General features: G+C 36.1%; 1 protein-coding gene across 2 annotated transcripts; it reads right to left on the reverse strand.

The window, feature by feature from the left end:
* Window positions 1-785: 785 nt before the first annotated feature.
* On the reverse strand, window positions 786-22,554 carry si:ch1073-396h14.1 (disintegrin and metalloproteinase domain-containing protein 10). Of its 2 annotated transcripts, none has more exons than XM_052589336.1 (15): window positions 22,449-22,554; window positions 19,284-19,431; window positions 19,089-19,207; window positions 18,839-18,994; window positions 13,049-13,128; window positions 12,457-12,576; window positions 10,428-10,520; window positions 9,804-9,972; window positions 4,914-5,074; window positions 3,769-3,940; window positions 3,465-3,609; window positions 2,729-2,912; window positions 2,028-2,127; window positions 1,623-1,843; window positions 786-1,353 (listed from the first exon to the last, which is right to left on the reverse strand). In XM_052589336.1, exons 1-15 carry the CDS (start codon window positions 22,531-22,533, stop codon window positions 1,216-1,218), a joined length of 2,091 nt encoding a protein of 696 aa, XP_052445296.1. In that variant the 5' UTR covers window positions 22,534-22,554; the 3' UTR covers window positions 786-1,215. The 2 variants fall into 2 exon arrangements, with proteins under 2 accessions (XP_052445296.1, XP_052445297.1); XM_052589337.1 differs by lacking the exon at window positions 22,449-22,554 and adding an exon at window positions 21,936-22,085.
* Window positions 22,555-22,844: the final 290 nt, after the last annotated feature.

Consider the following 22,844-nt stretch of genomic DNA (forward strand, 5'->3'; position numbering starts at 1 on the left):
CAGTAAAACCATTACAAATTATATAATGATTTCTTTTTTTTCCAGCAGGGATTACTTTAAATATCTTGAATGCTTTATGCTGTTTAAGCAAAAGGAATAATTGCATCAAGAAAACACCTGTTAAATTCCAAATAAATAATTATGTATTATTAATATTATGTATTATAATTGGTACCTTTTATTTTTTGTATCTTTTGCACTTGAATTAGATAATCGATTTACCTAGGCATACTGTAATTGACATTTAATCTGTAAACTGGATTGTACAAACTGCTACAATACTTTACACATTTATTAAAAATAATGTGATGTACTGTATATCAATCAAGTGAATTGTACATAACTGTAAATAAAATAAAGTCATAATAAATTATATATTTGAGCTAAACATATACCTGTTTTAATGTCTTGAAATCGGAACTTGAATGGTTTATACATCTATTTAGCCTTTTCATCCTAATTTCTAGATACACATTTTACTCATATTAACTGTTGTAATTATTTACACATTTATAACATCGAACATGTTAAAACAACATTAAATAGTGTCCTGTTATTTTCTTTACCTCATTCAAGCTTAAATGTCACTTAGTGCTTATCATGGTAACCCCTCTCAAGGACGACATGAATTGATAAAATCCAGCAGCTTAAACAATGTGGTGTCGTGAAATCACTCATTGCCAAAAGTTTGCGCAACACTAAATTTGAACCTTGCTGATATTGTTCTGAACCTGTAATTTCCGGAGGAAACGCATGACCAGAGACAACCACAAGTAAGCCATTCATAGGTTTACATATACTGTATTTTTATTGTACCTTTCCCAAAAACATGTTGCGTTTCTTAAATTTCCATGAATCTACAGCCATCTGTTGTCATTAGGGATGTTGAGATACTTGGCTTTCTCAAAATCGGAGTCTCATGTCCTTGGATTTCTTTCAAATAAACATAGGCAACATTGTGTTCAAAGTTATTAAGAGCACAATGGTTTATAGTTGAAAAGCTGGACAGTATTCAATTCTCAAATCATCAGTGGAGTTAAAATAACTGTAACGACCAATGTTGTGAGACACATGGCTGGAAGAGGTGAAGTAAACTCAAATCATGTTTGTACAGATGCAGTCGACTCTCTGCTGTGCATCTGGACAGGCTTTAGTGATCAGTCAGATGTTTTAACCACTCAAAAGCCAAGTTTTCTTGTTTGCAGGGAGTGTTTTTTACCAGTTGGAAGGCTCCAAGTGAAGAGATGTTTGCTTGTCGTCATCAATCTCAAGTGGCTGTCCAAAAATACAGATAGTTCCGGCCATTACTGCTGAAATGGCGAGAATACCGAGAAGTATTGCCCACCAATGTGCCTGCAAATGAGAAGAGAGACGTTTCAAATAATAGCAGACATATATTCACTAGAGTGTTTTTAGCTTGCAGTTTTGCAGCATTGGTTCTCTGGGTTGTTCTTTAATGGTCCATTTGGATTAGGTGTCCAAAATAAGTATCCTTGGAAATTTTGACAAATGTTAAAGCTAAGTCCTATTACTATACACAAGACTAGTGATGCCATCTCTGCAGTAAACGCAAAAAGGGAAGATGGTAGCACACTATAATAGACCAAATGATAACAACAAACCTTCATCCAACCGCCCAGGTCATCAAACTCATCCAATTTCAGGAAAGAATTCTTAAGTCTTGCAATTGGGCCATCGGCATCTAGTATTCGACACACTTTGAACTTGTCGCAGTAGCCTCGGTTTCCAGAGCACGGAGACCCAGGAACCAAAGCCACATGTTTCCCGCTAAAGTAATGCAAAAGAACGGAAGAAGTGGTGCTTGCGCAAGTATTAGGTTTATCTATGGAGAGAAAATAACAAAGAAGAAAAATTCAAGTCAGATAAAAGAACATATGCACTTTATTTACACATGTATGGAGCAGTAATGTCAGCACAAACAGTCCATTAAAACAAATGGCTGTTTATGCATCTAATTTATTTGGAGCAGTAAACACGTTCTTTTTATGGCGGAACATTGTGGTCACCTTTCTGCTGGCAGCACATGTGGCACTTTTCCGTCTTGTTCTCTCCCAGGCAGTCACATTGCACCATGTTATACAGTGCACAGAGAGACAGGCTGCATTCCTGAGACATCAAGCCACAAGACATTGGTTATAGAGGACATCACATTGTGTGATAGGATAATAGGCAAAATATAGCCAATTTGCAAGATTACTAAGCTCATTAAGCCTGAATGACTCCATGTGCTCAGTTCCCAACAACATCATCCCAGAAAAGCAATTACTTTGATTTATCTTGTCTTTGCATTTCTTCCTCAAACAAAATTTACGACAATATAATGTTTTATGACTTTGGCCCAAGAAAAAAAAAGGTGTCTGTTTTCAATTAAATCACATATTTGTATTACATAATATATGTCCTCAAGGCTGTTCTGACTTTTGTAGAACTCAAATGTGTTGTTTTGTTGTATTTTGAATAGCAGAAAAATGCATGAAATCTGATTCTGACAAACATCAAATCAGTTTGAGACCAGTATCAAATCTGGATGAGTCTGAATGTTCTAATCAGAACCCAATGTAAATATGTAGATAGACTGAATATGGATTACATTGGACTGAAAGAAACCAAAGATCAGATTTTATTAATTACAAAATGCAGATAGCAAGTTCTAAAAATAACAATCCACATCAGCATAGTACATAGTCAAAAAATAGGTTGGACATACCCCGTTAAAACAGACACGTGTACCATCACTGCATATTGTCATGTCTGGCTTGGCGGCGGGTTCTGGACATACAGCGGAGGAACCAGTGCATATACTTTGGTTGCGACAATCGGATTGGCGTTCACACGTCAGCCCAGATTCCTTGAAGACACAATGCGAGCTGCAGCATAGACCCTGGCTAGGACTGTGATGGATATAAAGTAAACAGTTACCAATGATCATATTCAAGAAGGTAGATGTAGTCTACCATAATCAGTTCAGGCATTATTAGGCCCCAACCCAAATAGTACGGTTTATGACATAATTCCATGAAGTCCACAAGACTCTACAGAAGGGCCCCAACCCAGCTCCTGGAGGGCCACCTTCCTCCAGAGTTTAGGACTGGACACCCCTCTCTTACAGAAGTGGGGTCCAACCCAGTTCCTGGAGGAAACACTTAAGAAATTTTAGCTCAAATGTTCTCCAAAAGCACTCGCTGTGACATTTTGAGTGATTTTGCTGACCTTGATTAAGTGGTTACAGTATGTTTAGGTATCTAGGGTTGGAGCTAACCTTCTTGGTAACCTCCTGCACTATTGCAGTCTTCAAAGTGCTCTACTATACAACAGTTGATTTGACATTACGTCACCAATGGACCACAAGTGTTAAAGGTGCTATTTGGAACCTTACAGTGAAGAAATTCCATTTGTCCAAAAAGTCTACAGGTCATTCTGACACAAAATGGACTGATACAAACCTGCATTGTTTGTTGGGCTTCAGTCGACATTCAGTGCCTGCAGGTTCCTTTGAGCTGTAACAGCATGGATCACTTTCATCATGGCCCACGTCGCATTCTTCCCCCTCTTCTACAATACGGTTTCCACAAATGGGATGCTCACTCTCTGACGAGACAAAACAGGTAAATCTTCAGCCAGTTAAGTTTACCTCAAGCCCTGATCAGCCATGGAGATAAAACCCATTGAAGGTGAGATTTAGGACTGAGACAAGCTAAAGTTCATTAGCTTATCTAACCCATCCCAGAATCTTTTCAGGCATCTTACCTACAAAACATTTGTCCTTCTTGATATTCAGAATGCTACTCATGTGCCGCAGGCTGCAGGGGGAGAACTTGTCGTTGTTCTCCTCGATCTTGTAGGAGGCTTGAGGGAACATCAAGAACCTGCCTTTGTCACCGGTGAACTCAAGGCCTCCACAGTCAGAATCCTCATCATGCTGCCACAGTATATAAATGTAAATTTAAAATAAATTTATGCATTTAGCAGACGCTTTTATCCAAAGCGACTTACAGTGCATTCAGGCTATCAGTTTTTACATATCATGTGTTCCCAGGGAATCGAACCCACAACCTTACGCTTGATGGCACAGTGCTCTACCAACTGAGCTACGGGAACACATATGTATATATATGTATATATGACACATTACGTAAAATGTAGACTGGGAGTCTCAAATTAAATTATCTACTACTAGTTAGTTGTTCTCCTCCATCGGGGATCAATTAAACAGTTTCAACAACAATAGTATAAGCATACATTTTTAATACTATATATTTATTTGCCCAAGTAATACAAGTAATTTACTTGCTTCGTTTCTATATTTCATTGTCAAGGGAAGTAGTACCAGGTATAAAAATTATGCACACTAAAGTGTGGTGTTACTTTTAGTACACAGAAACTCTGCAGCACATTAAAGCCTCCAGAAGTTAAATGAGATAAGTGGGCCAAAGGCCACCGGCCCCTCTCCCAGGCCTCCCCAAAAATCAAAGATGATGTGGATCCTCCGATCTGCTCTGCATCCCACATTCAGTCTGGAAACCACTAGCCATGCTTTTCTGCCCTTTCGCTGTCAAATGTGACTTAACATGTTAAAGGGAGATGGACAGGCAGAACTAATCTGCCAAAGAGCCGTAGGAAGTGTGAAGAACATGGCTACTACAGATGGAAAAATTCACTAAAAGGCAATTGGATATGCAACAAGCCATGCGCTATAGCGTCACATGCTATGTCGATCTAGCCTGCAATCAAACAAAAATAATCCAGAATTTGGCATCAGCGTAGCAGCATGCATTTTCAAAACAAATGACGCCAATAGAGATTGCTGCCCAAACCCGGTGTTAATCATTCATGCATGTGTCAGTTGTTGGCTTTAACTATAGAGGTTAGTTTGTAAAAGGCATCAGACTTACAGGGGCTCCAAGACTATGGCCCAACTCATGGGCGAAGGTCAGGTGCACCTGTTTGGGAGAAAGGTAGTAGCCGTAGTTCTGAAGGGTGATGAGACCTGTGTTATGGCTGAAATTGTGACCATCCTTCGAAACCATCTGAGAGCAGATCCCTCCCCAGTTATCTAAGAATAAAAAATAAAAGTACAGAAAATATACAGTAAAACCTTCAGGCACATTTGTTGAAGCAAAGATTAGATTGACTTGAGTTTTAATTTAGAGCTCTTAGCTATAGGATCAGGGCAAAGGTACCATGTCTCCTGGAAATGGATGTGTCAGTTGGCCAAAATATCTCAAGTCATGATTTACATTCTGAGAAGAACCCCTAGCAGAGTTGTATAATTTACATTTTTATGGTCTCCCCTTTGTTTCAGACTTCATATAATGCCAACAGACGATTTTACTGCTGATCACAAACATCTGGTCTTTTTCGCACAGCACTAACCAATTACATCATTGCTGACTAAAGTCTGCTGGTGGGTGGTAAGAGGGGTTAGACTTGTAGTTGGTCAAGATCAGCCTGTACATCAAAGTCCAAAGTCCTGGACTGTTTTAAACCAGGCTGTGAACTCGTAGTCTGGCAGAATCAAAGGTCAGGCTTATGGCTCCTCAGATGTTTTGAGATTTGTGTTCAGGCCCAAAGCATCGAGAAACCATTCACGTTTTTTTTTTTTATGCCTGTCTCTGGGATATTTACGCTGAGGTTGGATAAACTGGCTCACATAAAACGTATGTGAACTGTGGGTTTATAGAGGGTTTATGGTTGTCATCTGTCTCTTATTTAGGGCTCTCATCATCACACAAGGAATAGGTCTTCGTTTTTGGAATTGCTGAGTCATTTGTCACTGTGGTCCAAACAATCATAGACAATTGAAATTTAAAATGCAAATGTCAAAAAATTCTTAATGGCAGTTAAGAAATATTTCAAAATTTGAAGGTCTTGCAGACCATGTCCAACTGCCAATAGTGCAACTGGAAGGACAATGGTGTTGTCCAGACAAACACATTAAAATAACTATGTGAGCTATATTCAATTAGACAATGGAATATAAATGCATTGCATTGCAGAGCTTACTCATTCCAACTGACTAGGAAGAGTGCCAAATGAAATGAAGGTGAACTGTTTACGCCATTGTACTCTAGGTCAGAGGCATCTTTACAGATCGTTGAGCTTGTTCAACAACATGCAAGGTGACCAGGATGGTGCCTTTCATAGTTGATATATCAGGGTCTTTTTAAACTAGACTCACATGGAGCCATTTTTGTCACAAGGTTTTTTAGGACATAAGACCGTTGATTTGCACTACAAAACGGCCATCATGATTGTTCAAAACAATCAGCAAAATGTCCAAACCAACCACAATAGCGAAGATTAAGGAAGTATTTAAGAGATGGGAAAGTAAACAGGACTAACAATAGAGGAACATTTTTAGTCCAATAGATACTTTAAGTAATTACATATTTTTGGAAGCCAACCCAGACGATTGTAACACCTTGATTTACTCAACAAAAACCTAAATGAATTTTCATTGCTTTACAAAAAAAAAAACAGGAATCCACACAATCTCCAATTTCATTTTGAGGGACATCTGGACCAAAATAATTTCCAGATTCAGATTCAATGAATCGTTAATACTGGACTTTGCCATGTTTACCAATATAAAGCTGCTTGGATAGGAAGTTACATCTAAATAAATGTTCATACACTATATGACAAAAATTCCCTCATGTGAACGCACCATGCACATTCTGCTCATCATGATTAAGATTAAAATCCCCACAAATGAACTTTTCTGCATTGTGAAACCTAAATACATCTGCCAGAAGTAAAAAGTTAAGTGTAGGATATAAACAAACCACGCCAGAGTCGCATGACTTTAACGTCACCAAGATTTTGAAAATTCTTTCAATCTTCATTTAAACATTTTAACTAAATTTGGAGTTAGAATTTTTATTAGGAGAGAAAACATAAACACAACGCTGTCAAAAGGACTAGCGAGTAAAACTGAGGGTTTTAGCATTATGATGTTTAATACCTCAAAACAACCTCTATGTGAGCCATTCAGCCACTTGTTAACAACCACAAGTAAAGGCTTCAAAACATCTCACTGACGTATTTTATGTCAACAAATGTGAAAACATTATGAGAGTGTATAAATCCTTATTTCAGGCATTTTACCAAACCCCATTTAAAACCACCAACTTCAGTATAAAAGTGCTCAAATGCTAAACCATTTATGGGTTTTGGCCTACAAAAATTCGCCATTCCTGCATAACACTATACAACAAATATAATTGGAGAACACATTAAAGACAATATATATCCAAATCATAATGCATTGAAATAAAACAACTACCACCCACCTACAAAACACTGACCTCTCTACAACCTCCCAAGCTGCTAAAGTAATGCGTCTATGTTAGGTTAGTATGATTGATAGAAAGCCCCCACAAACCCCTTCACCCCACTCCATCATGGAATAAATGAGTGAGAACAAGCCCAGTCTAAACAAGGCCAAAAGACTGTATAAGGGCTTGCAGAAGTCTTGATTCAACTTCCCAAGGCCAAATTATTAAGATGTTAGTGTTAGCATCCATCAGATTTCTTGACATGTTTGAGTGCTAAAGCACTACAAACTCACATCAAAGTCACTGCTGCTTTTATGTTAGTCGAAAAAGGGCCAGAATGAACAAGTTTACAAACAAGGCCCAACACAGATGGAACTGCATGCAACTTGATTCTGGATTTGCATAGTGGTAAAATGCTAATGTGCGTGAAGGAACCTATGTGCCTCCTCACGTGAGGGCTTCACCATGGAGGCAAATGGGGATAAAGGAATGCAGTTATCCGAGTTTTTGCAGTGGGGGTAGAGGTCTAACACGCATAGCTCTCTGGTCACATGTCACCACCTCTGTGGACTCACACCCCCTTTCTCAGCCAATCACAGCGGCACAGCGCGGTCAAGCCCATGGCAGCATTCTAGGATCTCAGCTGGCGGCCTGCACCTCCAACCGCAACAATAATAATCAAAACAATGACTGCTCAGTTTGCTGGCCGTGGGAGATCCCAGTGACATTCAGATACCGTAACCCAATGTTTTCAAACTCAATTCCTGGAGGGCCACAGCTCTGCACAGTTTAGCTCCGATCCTAATCAAACACACCTGTTCCAGCTAATCAAGGTCTTCGGGATTACTAGAAACTTCCAAGCAGGTGCGAGTTGGAGTTGGTTGGAGCTAAAGTCTGCAGAGCTGAACTAGCTTACACCCGGACCATTTTGCTTGACTGCATGACTATATTATTCCTATGGTCTAGACCAGTATGAACTATGAAGATTCATGCTGGTCTAAGCTGACCAGCCAAGTAGAGGAATTAATTGATCAATAAAGGCAGGAGATGTCTTATTTAGAACAATTAAGGACGTTGCAGATGTCCAGATTAAAAGGGAGCGACAGCTAAGGTCATGTCCTGTCATGTAGAGGAGCTGCTAATGTGGAACGCAGCATTCATTGTGTCGCGGAGAGGAATGTTAATTATGAGATCAGCTTAGCAGCGGTACTACAATGTACCAACAAGACGTTTATTGTTTTGGTTAAAAAAAAATTACAAATAAAAACATAGTGGGGTAATACTGTGAAGGTTTTTTTGGACCAAAGCAATACAGTATAGTGTACTTTTCAATTTACTAATTACTTTTTTACTAATTAGCAGTTTTAAACACGTTTTCTTCCATGTTTTAATTTTCACAGTAAATTTATTTTGTCTAGCAATGTTCGCCAAAAAATAAAAGGAATTTTCCAATTTTAATTTTATTACACTTCAAAATATTAATTAAATTGTTTACAAGATACTATTATTATTATTATTAAAGTCTACCAGGACCGGGATTGGTTGGGGTAGGTTCTAAATTTGCACAGTTGCTTTTTCGTTTTCGTATTACTATTCCCAGAAGAAAATTCTGTAAACAGTTGTTAACCAAAAAAAAAAAAAAATCAATGTTTAAAATATTAATTAAGATGCCTTTGTTTGATGATCAGAGTCCAAAAAAAATTCAAAAGACAACACTGTCTTTGATAAAAAAAAAGTCTTATTATTATGTCACAAAATAAATAAACTATTAAATTGTTAAAGCTTTATGAATTTAACTGAATAGACATGCTTTAAGATAATTTCAAATTAATAAACCAGAAAACACAGAAAAAAAGTCCCCTAATAAATATATTTTTGTTAAACATTTAATAAACTGATATTTAATTGTTTAAATTTCAATTAAAATGGATTCAATTCAATTAAAATCAATGATTTCAATTAATTTTCATTACTTAAATATAATCATAATATATAACCATTTAAACAGAATTTAGAAAAATCTAATCTGCAAAAAATAATAATAACAAGAATTTATTTATGGAAAAATCAAATGTCAATTTGGGGGAAAAATTTCATAAGGCCCTAAACGTCCTTGCATTTCTGTATTCTGGTTTACTCATACAATTAGAGTCACTGTAAGTCTTGCAGTTTCTTATTAGCAAACTTGTCCACTTGAATCTCATAAATCTCTCAAAGTATACATGCAATTACATAAAAACTTACAGGAAGGCTGTTTCTCTGAATTTTACATTAAAGCACATTCTTTCCTGGAAGACCACCACTCCACGCCCAGACCTCCACCATTCACATCACAATCCTTCAATAGGGTGTCTAGGGTTTGAGTGATGTTATCAGATAGCTTCGCTTCAATATCATGTTGTTTCAAGGACAGCTGTGGATAGAGGTCACATACCAAAGGCCTAACACACCATCACTGAGGCAGCTTGTGTTGCTATTTGTCTAGAGCGGATGGACTGAAAGTACCTGTTTTTCCTTCCCAGGCCAGACCGAGAACCCCGCTGAAGTCTCTGTTGGTCAGGAGATAAGACAGGCAGTAGTCGTTCCAGTTCGTCTCGGAAAACAGACTCAAAAGCTTCTCAGGCCCAATGTAGGTCTGGCCCAAGGGACTGCTGGGGTCTTCTTCGGTGATCACCTGAAATAGTTAGCGACCTGTTTTATGTCATTCCAGGTTGTGCGTTTAAATCTTTGACATTGGTGAAAAAGTAGTAAGGAAGCATAAGAGTAAAACGATATGTGAAAAACTGAGAACCTTATGAGGAATTTAAGTAAAAAAAAGTTAAAAGGCAATAAAAAAATACAAAATAAGATTCAATAAATGTAAATAGTATGAAATTATTTAAAATAAAGAGGCAAAAATACAAATGACAGTAAAACAAACAAAAAATATGATCAAAAGCTGACCATAAATACTAAAACAACAACATGAAAATCAATAAATATTATGAAATGATCTAAAACAATAAACAAAAACTAAAACAACGGCAATAAATAAATACTAAAAATAAACAGGATGATTAAAACAGTCAAAATATACATAATACAGCTGTAATTCTTTTGTTTAAACCATGACTAAAACAAGGACCTTACGGTGAGAAATTTAACTTTGAAGTTCACCAGCTCTATGCCGTCAAACTCGGCTTTGTCATAAATGTCGTTTACTGCTTTCATGTAGGAGGCAACCTGCAAAACATATACTGCATTAAGCTTATGATAAGTGACTTCACTTTGACACCTTATTAGACAGAAATAGTGACACAAGACAAGAGGACAGACGGACAGATTAATTTTGCCACAGTAATCTTATCACAGTATTTGATCAATTGAGACACTGTTCTTCAGAGTTTCATTTGCAACAGTGAATCCTCCAGAGAGTCTCTTGCCCCAGTCACTGTCAGTGGATTGAGGCACATTTCGTCTCTGAAGGAATGAAAGCACTTCTGGGGTAAAAGTGCCTGGTGAGGAATAAGAGTGACAATCTGGCCTCTGATTCTTACAATGAGCAGGCCAAGACCAACATATTAGCACACAGCACTGGGTGAATATGGAAACGTGGAATAACTTAGCCCGAGTACCTCCACCCAATTACACACACTTCTGAATCGGTTAAACATTTTATATAAATGACTGTACATACATATTATGATTTTTAGTATCATTTAAAATTTACATTAATATTAGCACCAATAAAATTTATTTATTTTTATTAGTTTATTTATATTTGCTCAGTTTATTTATATTCTGTTATTATATTTTATATATATATATATATATATATATTTTTTTTTTTTTTTTTTTTTTTTTACACAAATTGCTATAGATAAATATTGTTTCTCATTACATATATTGATATGTAATATTATGATATATATTTATATTATTAATAAACATTTATAATTAATAATTGAACAAGAGTTTTTGAGACCAGTAAAAAATATTTTACTGATATAAATTATATTATTAAATTTGTTTTAAAGTTGTCTTCCCTTTTTACTTTCGAGAGTATCTTTATTGAAATTTACATTGTGTTATGTTACTATATACACTACCAAAACTTCTCTCTTTTTTAAGAAAAAGGCATTTTTAAAATAAATTTATTCTTTTAATCTGGAAGAATGCATTAAATTGATCAGAAATTACTGTAAGAATATTTACAATTTTACAAAAGATTTCTATTTTAAATAAATGCTGTTCTTTTTAACTTACTATTCATCAAAAAAATCTGGAGATGCATCACTGTTTCCACAAAAACATTAAGCAGCAAAATTGTTTTGAACATTGACTGAAATTCAGCTTTGCATCACAGGAATAAATTACATTTTAAAATAAATTGAAATAGAAAATAAGTTTTAAGCTGCAATAATTTTTCACAAGGTTACTGTTTTTACTGTATTTTGGATCAAATATATGCAGCAAGTCACTTTGTTTAAAAACATTAAATCTTAACAATCCCCAAACTTTTGAAAACTAGTTTTGCTGGGCACAAACATAGGGACCATAAACAAAAGACTTATTAACCGTTTTCTTCAGTTAAGATGCCGGTTAAATAAAAAAGCAACAAAATAAAAAAGACCCATTATCATTTAAAAACATGTGTTTCAGTTATTCGTTTGGCAGAAACATTGCTTTTCAGGAATTTCGTACACGCAGTGATTTGTTAAAACAATAAAAATCACCAGCTGTGGAAAGTAAAACAAAAACATTGCGTAAACATCAAAAATGATATGCAGACAATGGGAACTACCCCCAAAGTAAAAGCTCAGTGATCTCAGTGGTCCAGCCCCCAAAATACACCAATCTGGAAAACTCGTCAGATAAAAGATAACAAATGCTTAACTTGTGGAAATCCTGTCTTTTATCTTCAGCTTATAAACATTACAGTTTCTCACATCCGAAGCAAAGAAATTGGCTTTGTTCCATTGGTGACACACGATCCCACCATTTCGGAGAAGTCTCCAGTGGGATCAAGGAAGGAACATGCTGTGAATCCCACTTTGTGGAGATTGGGCAGCGAAAGGAGGGGGGCAAAACTTAAACGTCAACAGGAAAAGTATTGTATTTATCAGCCTGTAGATGTCCAATGAAAGAATCTTTTGAGCACTCGGTCTTGGGAACTCACCTGAGCCACAACAGCTTCAACACTTCCAAAGCGTTTGTAGAAACGGTGGTCTGCATGGAGGTGCAGAAGACAGCTGGTTTTGGACTGGTCGACCTTCCGCTTTGACCTGGACACTGGTATCTGTTGTGGGTCACAAGACGGAGAAGATCTCACAAACTTGAAAAGGCGTCAAGGGAGAACTTATAGAGATAAGATCACATCTGGTTTTTCATTGCTGCCAACGAACAAGTGGAAGTCATGTGTTGTAGTAAATATGAGCTTAACATATAATGCTAGTGTGTTTCTGATTTAAAGATGCGGCATGTTGTCCTTGCACCCATTTTGGGCTTTAACCCAACCAGGAGCTTCAAACAATACATAGATTGGACAGATATTTTCCATACAGCAGGACGCCTCCTAAAAACAGGACAAGGTGGTAGTTGGTAGCATTGATGTAATGTCTGCCACCTCCACGTGCAATCTTCTAAAAAGCTCTGAACATCTGATTTCAAAATTATTTCAACATTTAGAGCTCCTTTTAAAGAACTTATTTGGGTTTGTAAGGAAACGCTGTACAGGACAAAACTGGAAATGAGGTGAAGTCATGTCTGACCTCTTGGTGGTTTTGGACAAGGGCCTGCAGACGTTCGGCACCACAGAAGCCAACATGAGTCTGTTTCAACGGAGCACTGTCTGTGGAAAAACATATTCAAGGGTTATAATATAGGAGTCAACAACTAAGCAGATGTAAACGAGGGATAAAAATGTTGTAATTAACAGTGTTGTTGATGTTAGCTGAAATGAAAGCTATTAAAAGTCATTTTAATTTCCTGAAATAAATCTGAAATAAGATGAAATATAAATGAGATGAAATAAGTTATACCTAAAACCTGTGAAAAACCTAAACCTAAGCATTAGCAACTAACTGCAATAGGTTTAAGTATTGAAATTACTAAAATTAAAAAAAAATCTAAACATAAAGATTAAAAAAAAAAAATAGCACATAAAATTTGTAAAACTTACGAGACACTTAAATTAAAATGAAAAAAAAAACTATTTTAGAATGTTAATAAATAATGATATATATATATAATAACATATATAATAACAATATATATATATATACATAGAAAACATAAAAAACTGGTAATTAATCAGATTGTTGCTTTGATATGAAAAGAGAAGCATCCAAATTAATTTCAGTGGGATTTAAGTGGTTTTACCATCCTTCAGTTTTTTTTTTCAACTTTTTTTTTCTATAAATATCTTATTTCATAAATGTTCATAGATAATTATTTGGGCCTCATTCAGGAAACACAGAACAAATAAAACATGTAAATCTCTCACGAAAGATACTGCAAGATTTATGTAAGAATGTTTTTTATGAACAGCTTGCACAATAAAAACTGTTGTTTGTGATTCACGATTCACGAATGAGGCCAAATACATTCTTATTAATGTCCTGTGAAATAAAAGACTAGATGACACAGACGTGCTGACAAAAATAGATTGCAAAAACTTTGGAGCCCTTTGTACAGTCTTGAAACTTGAAAATTCATTGCAAAACCAACATGCTTGCTCAAGTGGGACTTGGGCGATTGTAATCTTTTCTGACCTCTGTTGAAAAGCCTCATTGTAACATCATTTCTAACTGTACTAAACTTTGCTAGACTTGATTCTTTGTACATCGTAAATAAAAAGAGAGTACATTGTATAAATAGCACAATATTTTGTTATTTTATTTCTGTAATTAGCCGGATTTTAATTATTGTGTTAATTTGAAATGAAGAACAGAAATTTTAAATGAGTCACTGCCACAGTGCGAAGTGTAGTGGGTGGTTGTAAAGGTCTGCTAATGTGGTTTTTGTGTATTGCTGGTTGTTAGGGAGTTTTTGTTGGTTGCTAACTGGCCCAAATCAAAAGTGCCCACATTCTTTAAAATGAATGTTTCTAGTTATTTATGGTTCCGTTAAAACCTTTAACATCAATGGAACCTTTGCGTTACACAAAAAAGTTCTTTATAGTGGTAAAAGTTTCTTTAGATTATTAAAATGTTCTTTACACTTAGAAGATAGCTTTTCTTTTGAGAACTTTTCGCTGAAAGGTTCTTCCAAAAATGGTTCTTCTATTGCATCCCAGCGAAAACAACCGCCTTGTGGAGCCTTCACTTTTAAAAGTGCAGTCCCAAATCTATTCTACAATAAGACATATAAATTATGTTTGTTTGTTTTTTTGCCAAATTTTATCATCTTGCAAGAAAGATAAAAGTATGAAAACCTAGAAATATAAAAATCAAACAGGTGTACAATATCTACTATGCCCATGACTTAAGATGGTTCACACCATGGATGATAACTAACACTGTAAGGTTTTAATAATTGTTGCAGGGAAATCCACACTACAGCTATAATGATAATGGCACAGGGAAAAAATATCACCACTTTCAGAAAAATATTTTTTCCAGCTAACGATCAAAAACATTGACAGTCAAAGAGAATCCATTTGATTAAGCTCGAGAATTTACACAACATTGTAGGGCATTGGTGTGGATGCTAATATAGTTAGCGTTACAGTTATCCCTCTTGGCTTTAACCCCAAGCATTAGCTGTAGTAATCGCAGGCAACAAGTTTAAATCTCGCACGCCACAAAAAAAGTGGTATTACATTATATTTAAAGTCTTTAAGATCCGATATTGAAAGTTGAACCTTCCTCATAGTTACATTGTTGTTGTTAAAAAAAAATCACTTACAAAGATTAAAGTGTTCCAGAAGCCTTTCAACAAATAAAAACACATAGGTCATGTTGTTTTATTATGATTCTTAAAGAATAACTTAAAAACATTCTCATGGAAACTTCAATCAACTATTAAAAACAGCTACACTGATTGTTTTTGATAGTGGTGCATCGTGACCCAAACCAGACATAACATAGCTGGGTGATATGACCTTAAAACTCAAGGTAACTGACTCTCAGACTTCAATGAGAAGGTTTTTCACTATGGCTTCAAATTCAGGAAGGTCTCAAGATTGACACAAATTAGATTAACCATTAATTTGAAGCAAAAAAAACAAGCTCATGCAAAGTCATGTGATTGACATCCTCAACAGCCTGGTTAAATTTTACCTACACTGTAAAATGACTGGGAGTTTAGCTGGGAATAAATGTCAAGTTGACTCTAACTAGAGAAGCAACGTGATTGGATCACACCATCCTGGTGTGGAAGAATCGACCAATAAGAATCCGAAAATGTAAATAAGGTGGACAGCAATGTTCCACCACTGGTTTCAGATCATTCTTTGGAACATGAGCTCAGTTTCTATAAACAAAAAGGCTAGCAGAGTCGTTCCTGGATCAGTGAGTTTGAGAGAAATGGAGCACGTGAGAAGAAAGGGTAAATGTGCATTGACCCATTGATGGAATTACTTCCAGACTTTGGCTTCATCCTGCGTGCGTCTCTTTCAAGTAGTTGTGCATGTGGAGACCAGGGCAGAAAGGTTTCAGGAGTTGTTTGAAGAAAAATATGCATTAATTTGTTGAGAAACAATCCACACTAGGGGGGAGCGGAAATTAAAATGAATGTTTATCCAAGTACACTTGCAGAATCAAAGACTAACCTGGAATAGATGTTGTATTTTTTTATTTTATAAATCCATCCAGCACCATTTACATTGACGTCATTGAAGTATACAGTATGGAAATCGAACCCAAGCATTTAGATATGGCAGTGAGCTCATGATGAAATACAAACTTGCTAAACTCTCCTGTTTCTGTGTTCATATCTATGATTTTCATGTGGTCAACCCTGATTGGTTGTTTCCTTTACAAAGCCAGCTGCAATGAAGCCTAATCAAAGCTGCTCCTCTTCCTGTTAGTTTTAACTTCCAGATGGCAGACAAACCATGGCATTGTCCAAAAATGGCCTGAGTATAAATAACAGATCTGACTGGGACAAATATGTTTAGTCTTCAAGTGACTCAAACAGGAAATCACTTACTTTTAATTGCTGCAAATTAGTATACTGTTTAAACAACAAACAACTCAGCATAAATCATGGCCACCATTTTAAATATTTCTGGATGCCAATTTAATAAATAAAATAAAAATATATGTATATTTATATATAAATATTAGGCTAAATCGTGTGCACGAATAAAAAATTAATTCCCTCAATGTACTAAAGCGTGCACACGGTTACTATTTAATTCACTTGATTTATAAATCGAGGGAATGCAATAGTAATCTTGTGCATGTTTTAGTACAGTGAGGGAACGAATTAGTAAATCATGCGCACAATTTATTTATTTTTTCTTGCATGTCATGTGCGGGGCTCCGTACAGATTTAGATCATCAAACTAATTTTAATATTACACAAAGATAACCCGAGTAAATACAAAATCCAGTTTTGAAATAATGATTTCATTTATTAAGGAAAAGCTGTACAAACCTGTCTGGCCCTACGTGAAAAAGTAATTGCCCCTAAATCTAATAACTTGTTGTGCCACCCTTTGCAGCAACAACTGCAATCGAGCGTTTGTGATAACTGGGTTTTTCGAGCATGAATGGACTGTTTAAGGTCATGCCACAGCATCTTAATCGGATTTAAGTCTGAACTTTGACTTGGCCACCCCAAAACCTTAATTTTGTTTTTCTTGAGCCATTCAGAGGTGGACTTGCTGGTGTGCTTCAAATCATTGTCCTGCTGCATAACCCAAGTGCCCTTGAGCTTGAGGTCACAAACTGACGGCCGGACGTTCTTCTTCAGGATTTTCTGACAGAGCGCAGAATTCATGGTTCCATCAGTTTTCACACCAAAATCACACCTGAGCAATGCATGCGACTAGTTTCTCCATACAGAAGGCATCTTGAAATGCATTTGTACAAAGTGTTAAATAAATTTCAGTAAGCATGTTCAATATTTTTTCTATGCCATTCCACTTTATAACATAGAACTTAATTTCTGAACGTATTTATTTTTTATGGATTACTTGGGTTGTTACCGACATCTGGTGAAAATTTCATGTCAAAAGCACCTTTGGAAAAATGGTGTTCAGTGCTTATTTTACCCGCTGTATATATATATACACATCCATGGGAATCCATGGGAAATATTCTACAGTAACCTTGAAACCACATGCGCATGGTGTGACCACAAGATCACATGACCACCAATATCCACAGACTATACATACACTTGTCTCTCTCCCAATGTTTACCTCCTGCTATACAAAGACAGGAACACGTGTCTTTTTATGACCCCAGTGAAAGAGGCGCACAGACGCAAATGTAAATCCCAGAAATTGCATCAAAACAATTCAGGGTACAAAAGTCGAACCACTAGTTCGAAATGCACTTGCTTTGCATTCTTGTAAAATCTACTATCGAGCATTTGGAGCTTCATCTGAAACAAATTCAAAGTTTTGTACAAAAGATTTTGGATGCTCCATGGCTAATACATCCTTAAAAGAAACAAAATGATCATATTTTTTATGTGGTCTCAGATGATATATTCATTACACCGTTGAGAAAATCTCATCATGTTACTTTACAGTGCATGGCAGATCTCTAATCCTCTCTTGACAGGCTATTTAAAACAATTATTTCCATGTCGTTTGACAAAAAAAAAAAAAAAATTATTAGGGTTTAAAAATTGCGTGGCTGAACAATAAATGAATTACGGCCATTATCAACCTTCTCTATTACATTCATCATTGTAGGTTTTGGTATAAATAGACTCATTTGTGATATCTCTAATATATTTATGTTCTTTAAACAATCAAAATAATGCGTAACACATGTTGCTCTCCTGCATGCAACTTATACACCACTCATATTAGCACGACATTGAACTGCAGTAAAAAAACAAATAAAAAAAAAGTACCCCACACAGTTCAAAGAATGTTTGAACAAACGAAATTAAATACAATAGCAACACCACTTGAAATACAAATCTCACTTTTAAAACCGTAACTTTCCAAGTAAATAAAATTGTTTTTCTCCAAAAGCGGACTACAAAAAAAGTAGTTTGTTAAACACTCGTTTTTTACTTATTTTCCAAATAAAACAATTTGAGATCGTACAAATTCATGCAAGTACAGTTATAGGGGTGAGCCTTCATGAAGGTTTTTTAAAATAAAATCACATTGTACAAATTCATACAAAATTGTCTACTCATAAAACATCTCATGAGATCGCGTTGAGAAAGTACTATTGTATTAAACTACTAGCTATATTGAACAGCTCTGCTTGCAAAAGGCCTGAATGTATCATGGTTTACGGCTTTTTCGTCTTTATTGGAAAAATCCTGAATAAGAAAATTATTTTTGCAGTAAACACACACAATTATGTTAGGACTAATTCACAGCTTTACCTCAGCGAAGAAAGAAAAACATTATAATGACTTACCCACATCGTCCTCATGATAAATGATGGAATGGTGGTCAGTGTTGGAGGTGGTGTATCTGTCAATGGGCTCGACGTAGAACGTCCCGTTAGCTGTTGTGATGGAGCCTTCAAACTGACCCTCGAGGACAGACCCTTGACATGAGGATGCACTCTCATCTCGAGACAAGAACAGTTTCATCTTAGTGACATTTAATTATAGATCTGAATTGTGTGGCATTCAAAACAAGGAACGTGTTTCAGAATATCCTACCTTCTACTACTCCTGAGAATATGTGAGAGAGATCCACCGTCTGAGATTCATCTGCTGACTGGACCTTGAAATCTTCTGTGAAGCCATTCGCATCTGGCTTGAGACGTAGGTGGAATTCCCTACCCCCCAAAAATTAGATAAAAAATCAGTGCTTAATAAAAAGTACATATTTAAGTATGGTGGCTGTTTTAGTACCTTTGAAAGGCGTTGAAGTTTAGATGAAGCTCTTGTTTGTTTGTATGTGTCTCACGTCTGACGCGCTGGTGCTGTTGTTTTATGAGCTCTCGGTCATAAGACAGGCCTTCATAGTGTTTTATGTACTTGCTAATATCTTGTAAAGCTTCTGAAATATTTAAAAAACAAAGGATACTTGGTTAAATTGGAGTCAAGTTCAAATATACATTTGTTTAACACAAAGCAGTGACAGTGAGATAGGTTTTTTTTTAAATATAAGGTAATTCGGACAAACGCATTGTGTGCTGCTGGTATTGGTTGGTTTTATTGAGGTTGTTGTTCATTTTTAGCTGTTCAAGCTGGGAGATCACCTCACCCCAAGTTGGAAACCAGCTTGGACTGCCTGGGAGCTGTAAGCTAAGTCTAGAGAACGAACTTAAGCTGGTTTAAATCCAAGTCCCTGTAAAGTCAATTCTGAGAATTGTTTCTGAATGCATTGTAAATGTTACAAATATATTGCTGAAACACATTTCAAAGACTGTGATCTATGTAGTACTGAATAGTGGAGTTAGCCGTTAAACAGTTTTTCACCAATTCTGTGTTCAGGATTTTTTCAGGGGGTTCGATGATGCACTGGAGCCCCTGAGCCATGGCCCTTGCCCTAACACTATAGCTAGAGCACATTCCCATCAGTTAACTGCTTTATCGCAAGTTGTCAGTACCATTAGTAACAAACTAAGACAGGGGTGTCAAACATATGACCCACAGGCCAAACACGGCCCACAGGGGTGTCCAACCTGGCCGCAGGATGATTTAAACAATGATATAAAAAAAACATAATTTTAAAAACGGAATAGTATATTCGCTACAATATTTTATTTTTAATTTAAAGTAGAACAAATTGCTCATTTATTTACATTAATATTACGCCTCGGGAATTTATTTGTAACTTAAAATTTTGCACAAAAAAAAACTAACACATCATGGAAGTTTTTCAGTGCCAGATGAAGGCTATCAGATTACAATATAATTCAGTATATGACCTGAAAGAAATTTTGTTTTTAAAATTTATGTCATGATAGTTAAGTAATGTCTAACTATAAGAGAGCTGCTTTCCCGAATGTCAGCTCGATCGCAAATGAATTGATTTTATACAATAGCTCAACAAACAAGATCCTAGTATTAAGTGTGTTATATAAGTCACAGTGCTGTCTGCTTATCTCTTTTTCAGCAAGAAAAAGTTTTTAACAGAGCCAAAGTAGGACCAATTCTGTGTCTCCGAGCAGCACTGTGTATTTTGTTATTGAATGAATCTGTGTTTTTGAACAAATCATTTGAGTCAATGATTCAGTGGCCTATTCATAAAGACAATCACTAGCTTCGTTTCTAAACGAATCAGCCATTTTTAATGAATGGGTCAATGGATTGATTACTCATTAAGAAGGAAACTTGCTGCCACATACTTCCAGTTTTAGAGTTATATTTATTTATCAATGACGTGCTTAAAACAAACATTTTGTGTTAGTATTGCAAACCCCTAAAAGAACCTAGTTTCATCTTTTTAAAAAATATTTTAAAAAATAAATTATATTGTAGTTTGTACGGTTAATATTAATGTAATTATGAGCAAACTAGGTTTTAACAAAATGTAATTCAGCCTGCGAAAGGGGTGATTTTCTCCGATCTGGCCCTCAGTCTCAAATTAAATTTAATTAATGCATATGCTTTTATTCAAAGCGACTTGCAGTGCATTCAGACTAACATTTTTTACCTCACATGCGTTCCCTGGAAATCAATCCCACAACCTCTTGCGCTGCTAACGCAATGCTCTACCACTGAGCCACAGGAACACCAATGAGTTTGACACCCCTGTACTTGCAGCATCCATTCAGTCTGTAGTGGTATTTTACATTATTATTATTATTTACTATTTTGAGGCTACTCCTTTCCCGCAAGTAGGCGTGGTTTCAGCGCAAAAAGAACACAAGCCTAGTAGCCCACAGCGTTTGAGTGCAGAGGATTCCGCCCATTTATTTTTTCAAGATTTTGATCAATTATTTTATTTACTTGGCGGATTTTTGCATAATTCAAACTGGGCCAGAGTGGTTAATAGCCTAATACGTCTTTATGTGGTGTGACAAACCCAGAACACATATTAAATATCGCCTTTACACGGACTTAAATGACAGTTGTCAGCCATTTCTTGCTTGCTTTTACTTCGCTGCCCCTATTCTGTGCTGTTTTTATATTTTTAAATACAATTCTTTGTGAACAGCACCTGATGCTCATACTACTATACTATAATGGTTTAAATGGTTAATCGTTTTGCTTATAATAGCAATAGCATACCTGTCCTCCACAAGTTTCATGGCTGTATATGCACAAACGGTGCAGTTTACGTTTAGACCAAAGCATAATATTTTGCAGTTCATTCAAATCACTAACCTTAAGTATGAACAAAATAGTGTTGCTTACCTTACCTAAGCAAGACCACTAATTACGATTAAAGTTTTCTCTAATCTGAGTAAGGAAGAAAATCATATTGCTGCAGGCAAGTTGGGGTAAGCAGGCCAATGGAAGGGGCCAAAAAACTTCAATAATCCATTCAAATTTCCCTTCATTACCTCAGATAAACCCCCCACCTGCAAGTCAAAGCATAAAGGCATATCTTACCTGTGAAATGTCCTCTAGATAAAATATAAATCAGCAGATAAATCTTGGAAGCACTCAAAAGTATGGCTATCATGTTTTCTTAGCAGACTAGGTGCTTGAAATCTATTCAGAGAGGAATGTTTTTGGTTTCACATGCCCGAACTACACTAACTAGGCATATACAGACTTGTTTTGAAGGAGGACCACAATTTGAATTCAGTTCTTAGACTATAATGGGGATTTTAAATCAGTTTGGCTCAGGGAAACATGAGAAACGCCAAAGACATCTTCTGAGGAAAAGGGTCCCCCACATTCATGAGGATGTTTTTTTTTTTTTCTCTCTCTTTTGGGAAACGTCCAGTAACCTCATTGTATAGCTTTCTGCAGGGGAGAACACAAATTCTCATGGGTTTATGGTACAGTAATTGAATTTCCAGCCTTGCTCATGTTTGGCTCCAAATGGCTTGGTCTAAATACTAGCATATTTTCAGAGGAGAACATGTGCCAATTCAAACAGACGAACATCATTCAGACCTGAGACAATGAGGAGTATCATTAGGACTGAAGGCAACCAGCAGTTCTTGGATAATAGTTCAGTCGGGAGGATTGTAAGGCGCATAAATTTATGAACAATTTCTTGGCACATTTCAACATCATGATATATCATGAAAGTTTTACGGCCTCCAGGCTTTTCTAGGAATGAAAATCTGACTCCACCTCCAAAACCTTCAGCTTGGACGCGATTGGCCACTCAAGCACGACCTGATCTAAGTTGATGACATCATTCAAGATGCCTCCCAAGAAGGCAGAGGTTACTTCAGGACATTGTTACACATCACTGGAGTCAAACCAAAGTTTTACTGATTTTTATAGGTTTCATTCATCTTTACTTATATATTTTTCAAATAAAAACCCTATCATATTGATGAC

The sequence above is a fragment of the Carassius gibelio genome, chromosome B22, assembly GCF_023724105.1.
Source record: "Carassius gibelio isolate Cgi1373 ecotype wild population from Czech Republic chromosome B22, carGib1.2-hapl.c, whole genome shotgun sequence".
Taxonomy (NCBI): Eukaryota; Metazoa; Chordata; class Actinopteri; order Cypriniformes; family Cyprinidae; genus Carassius; species Carassius gibelio.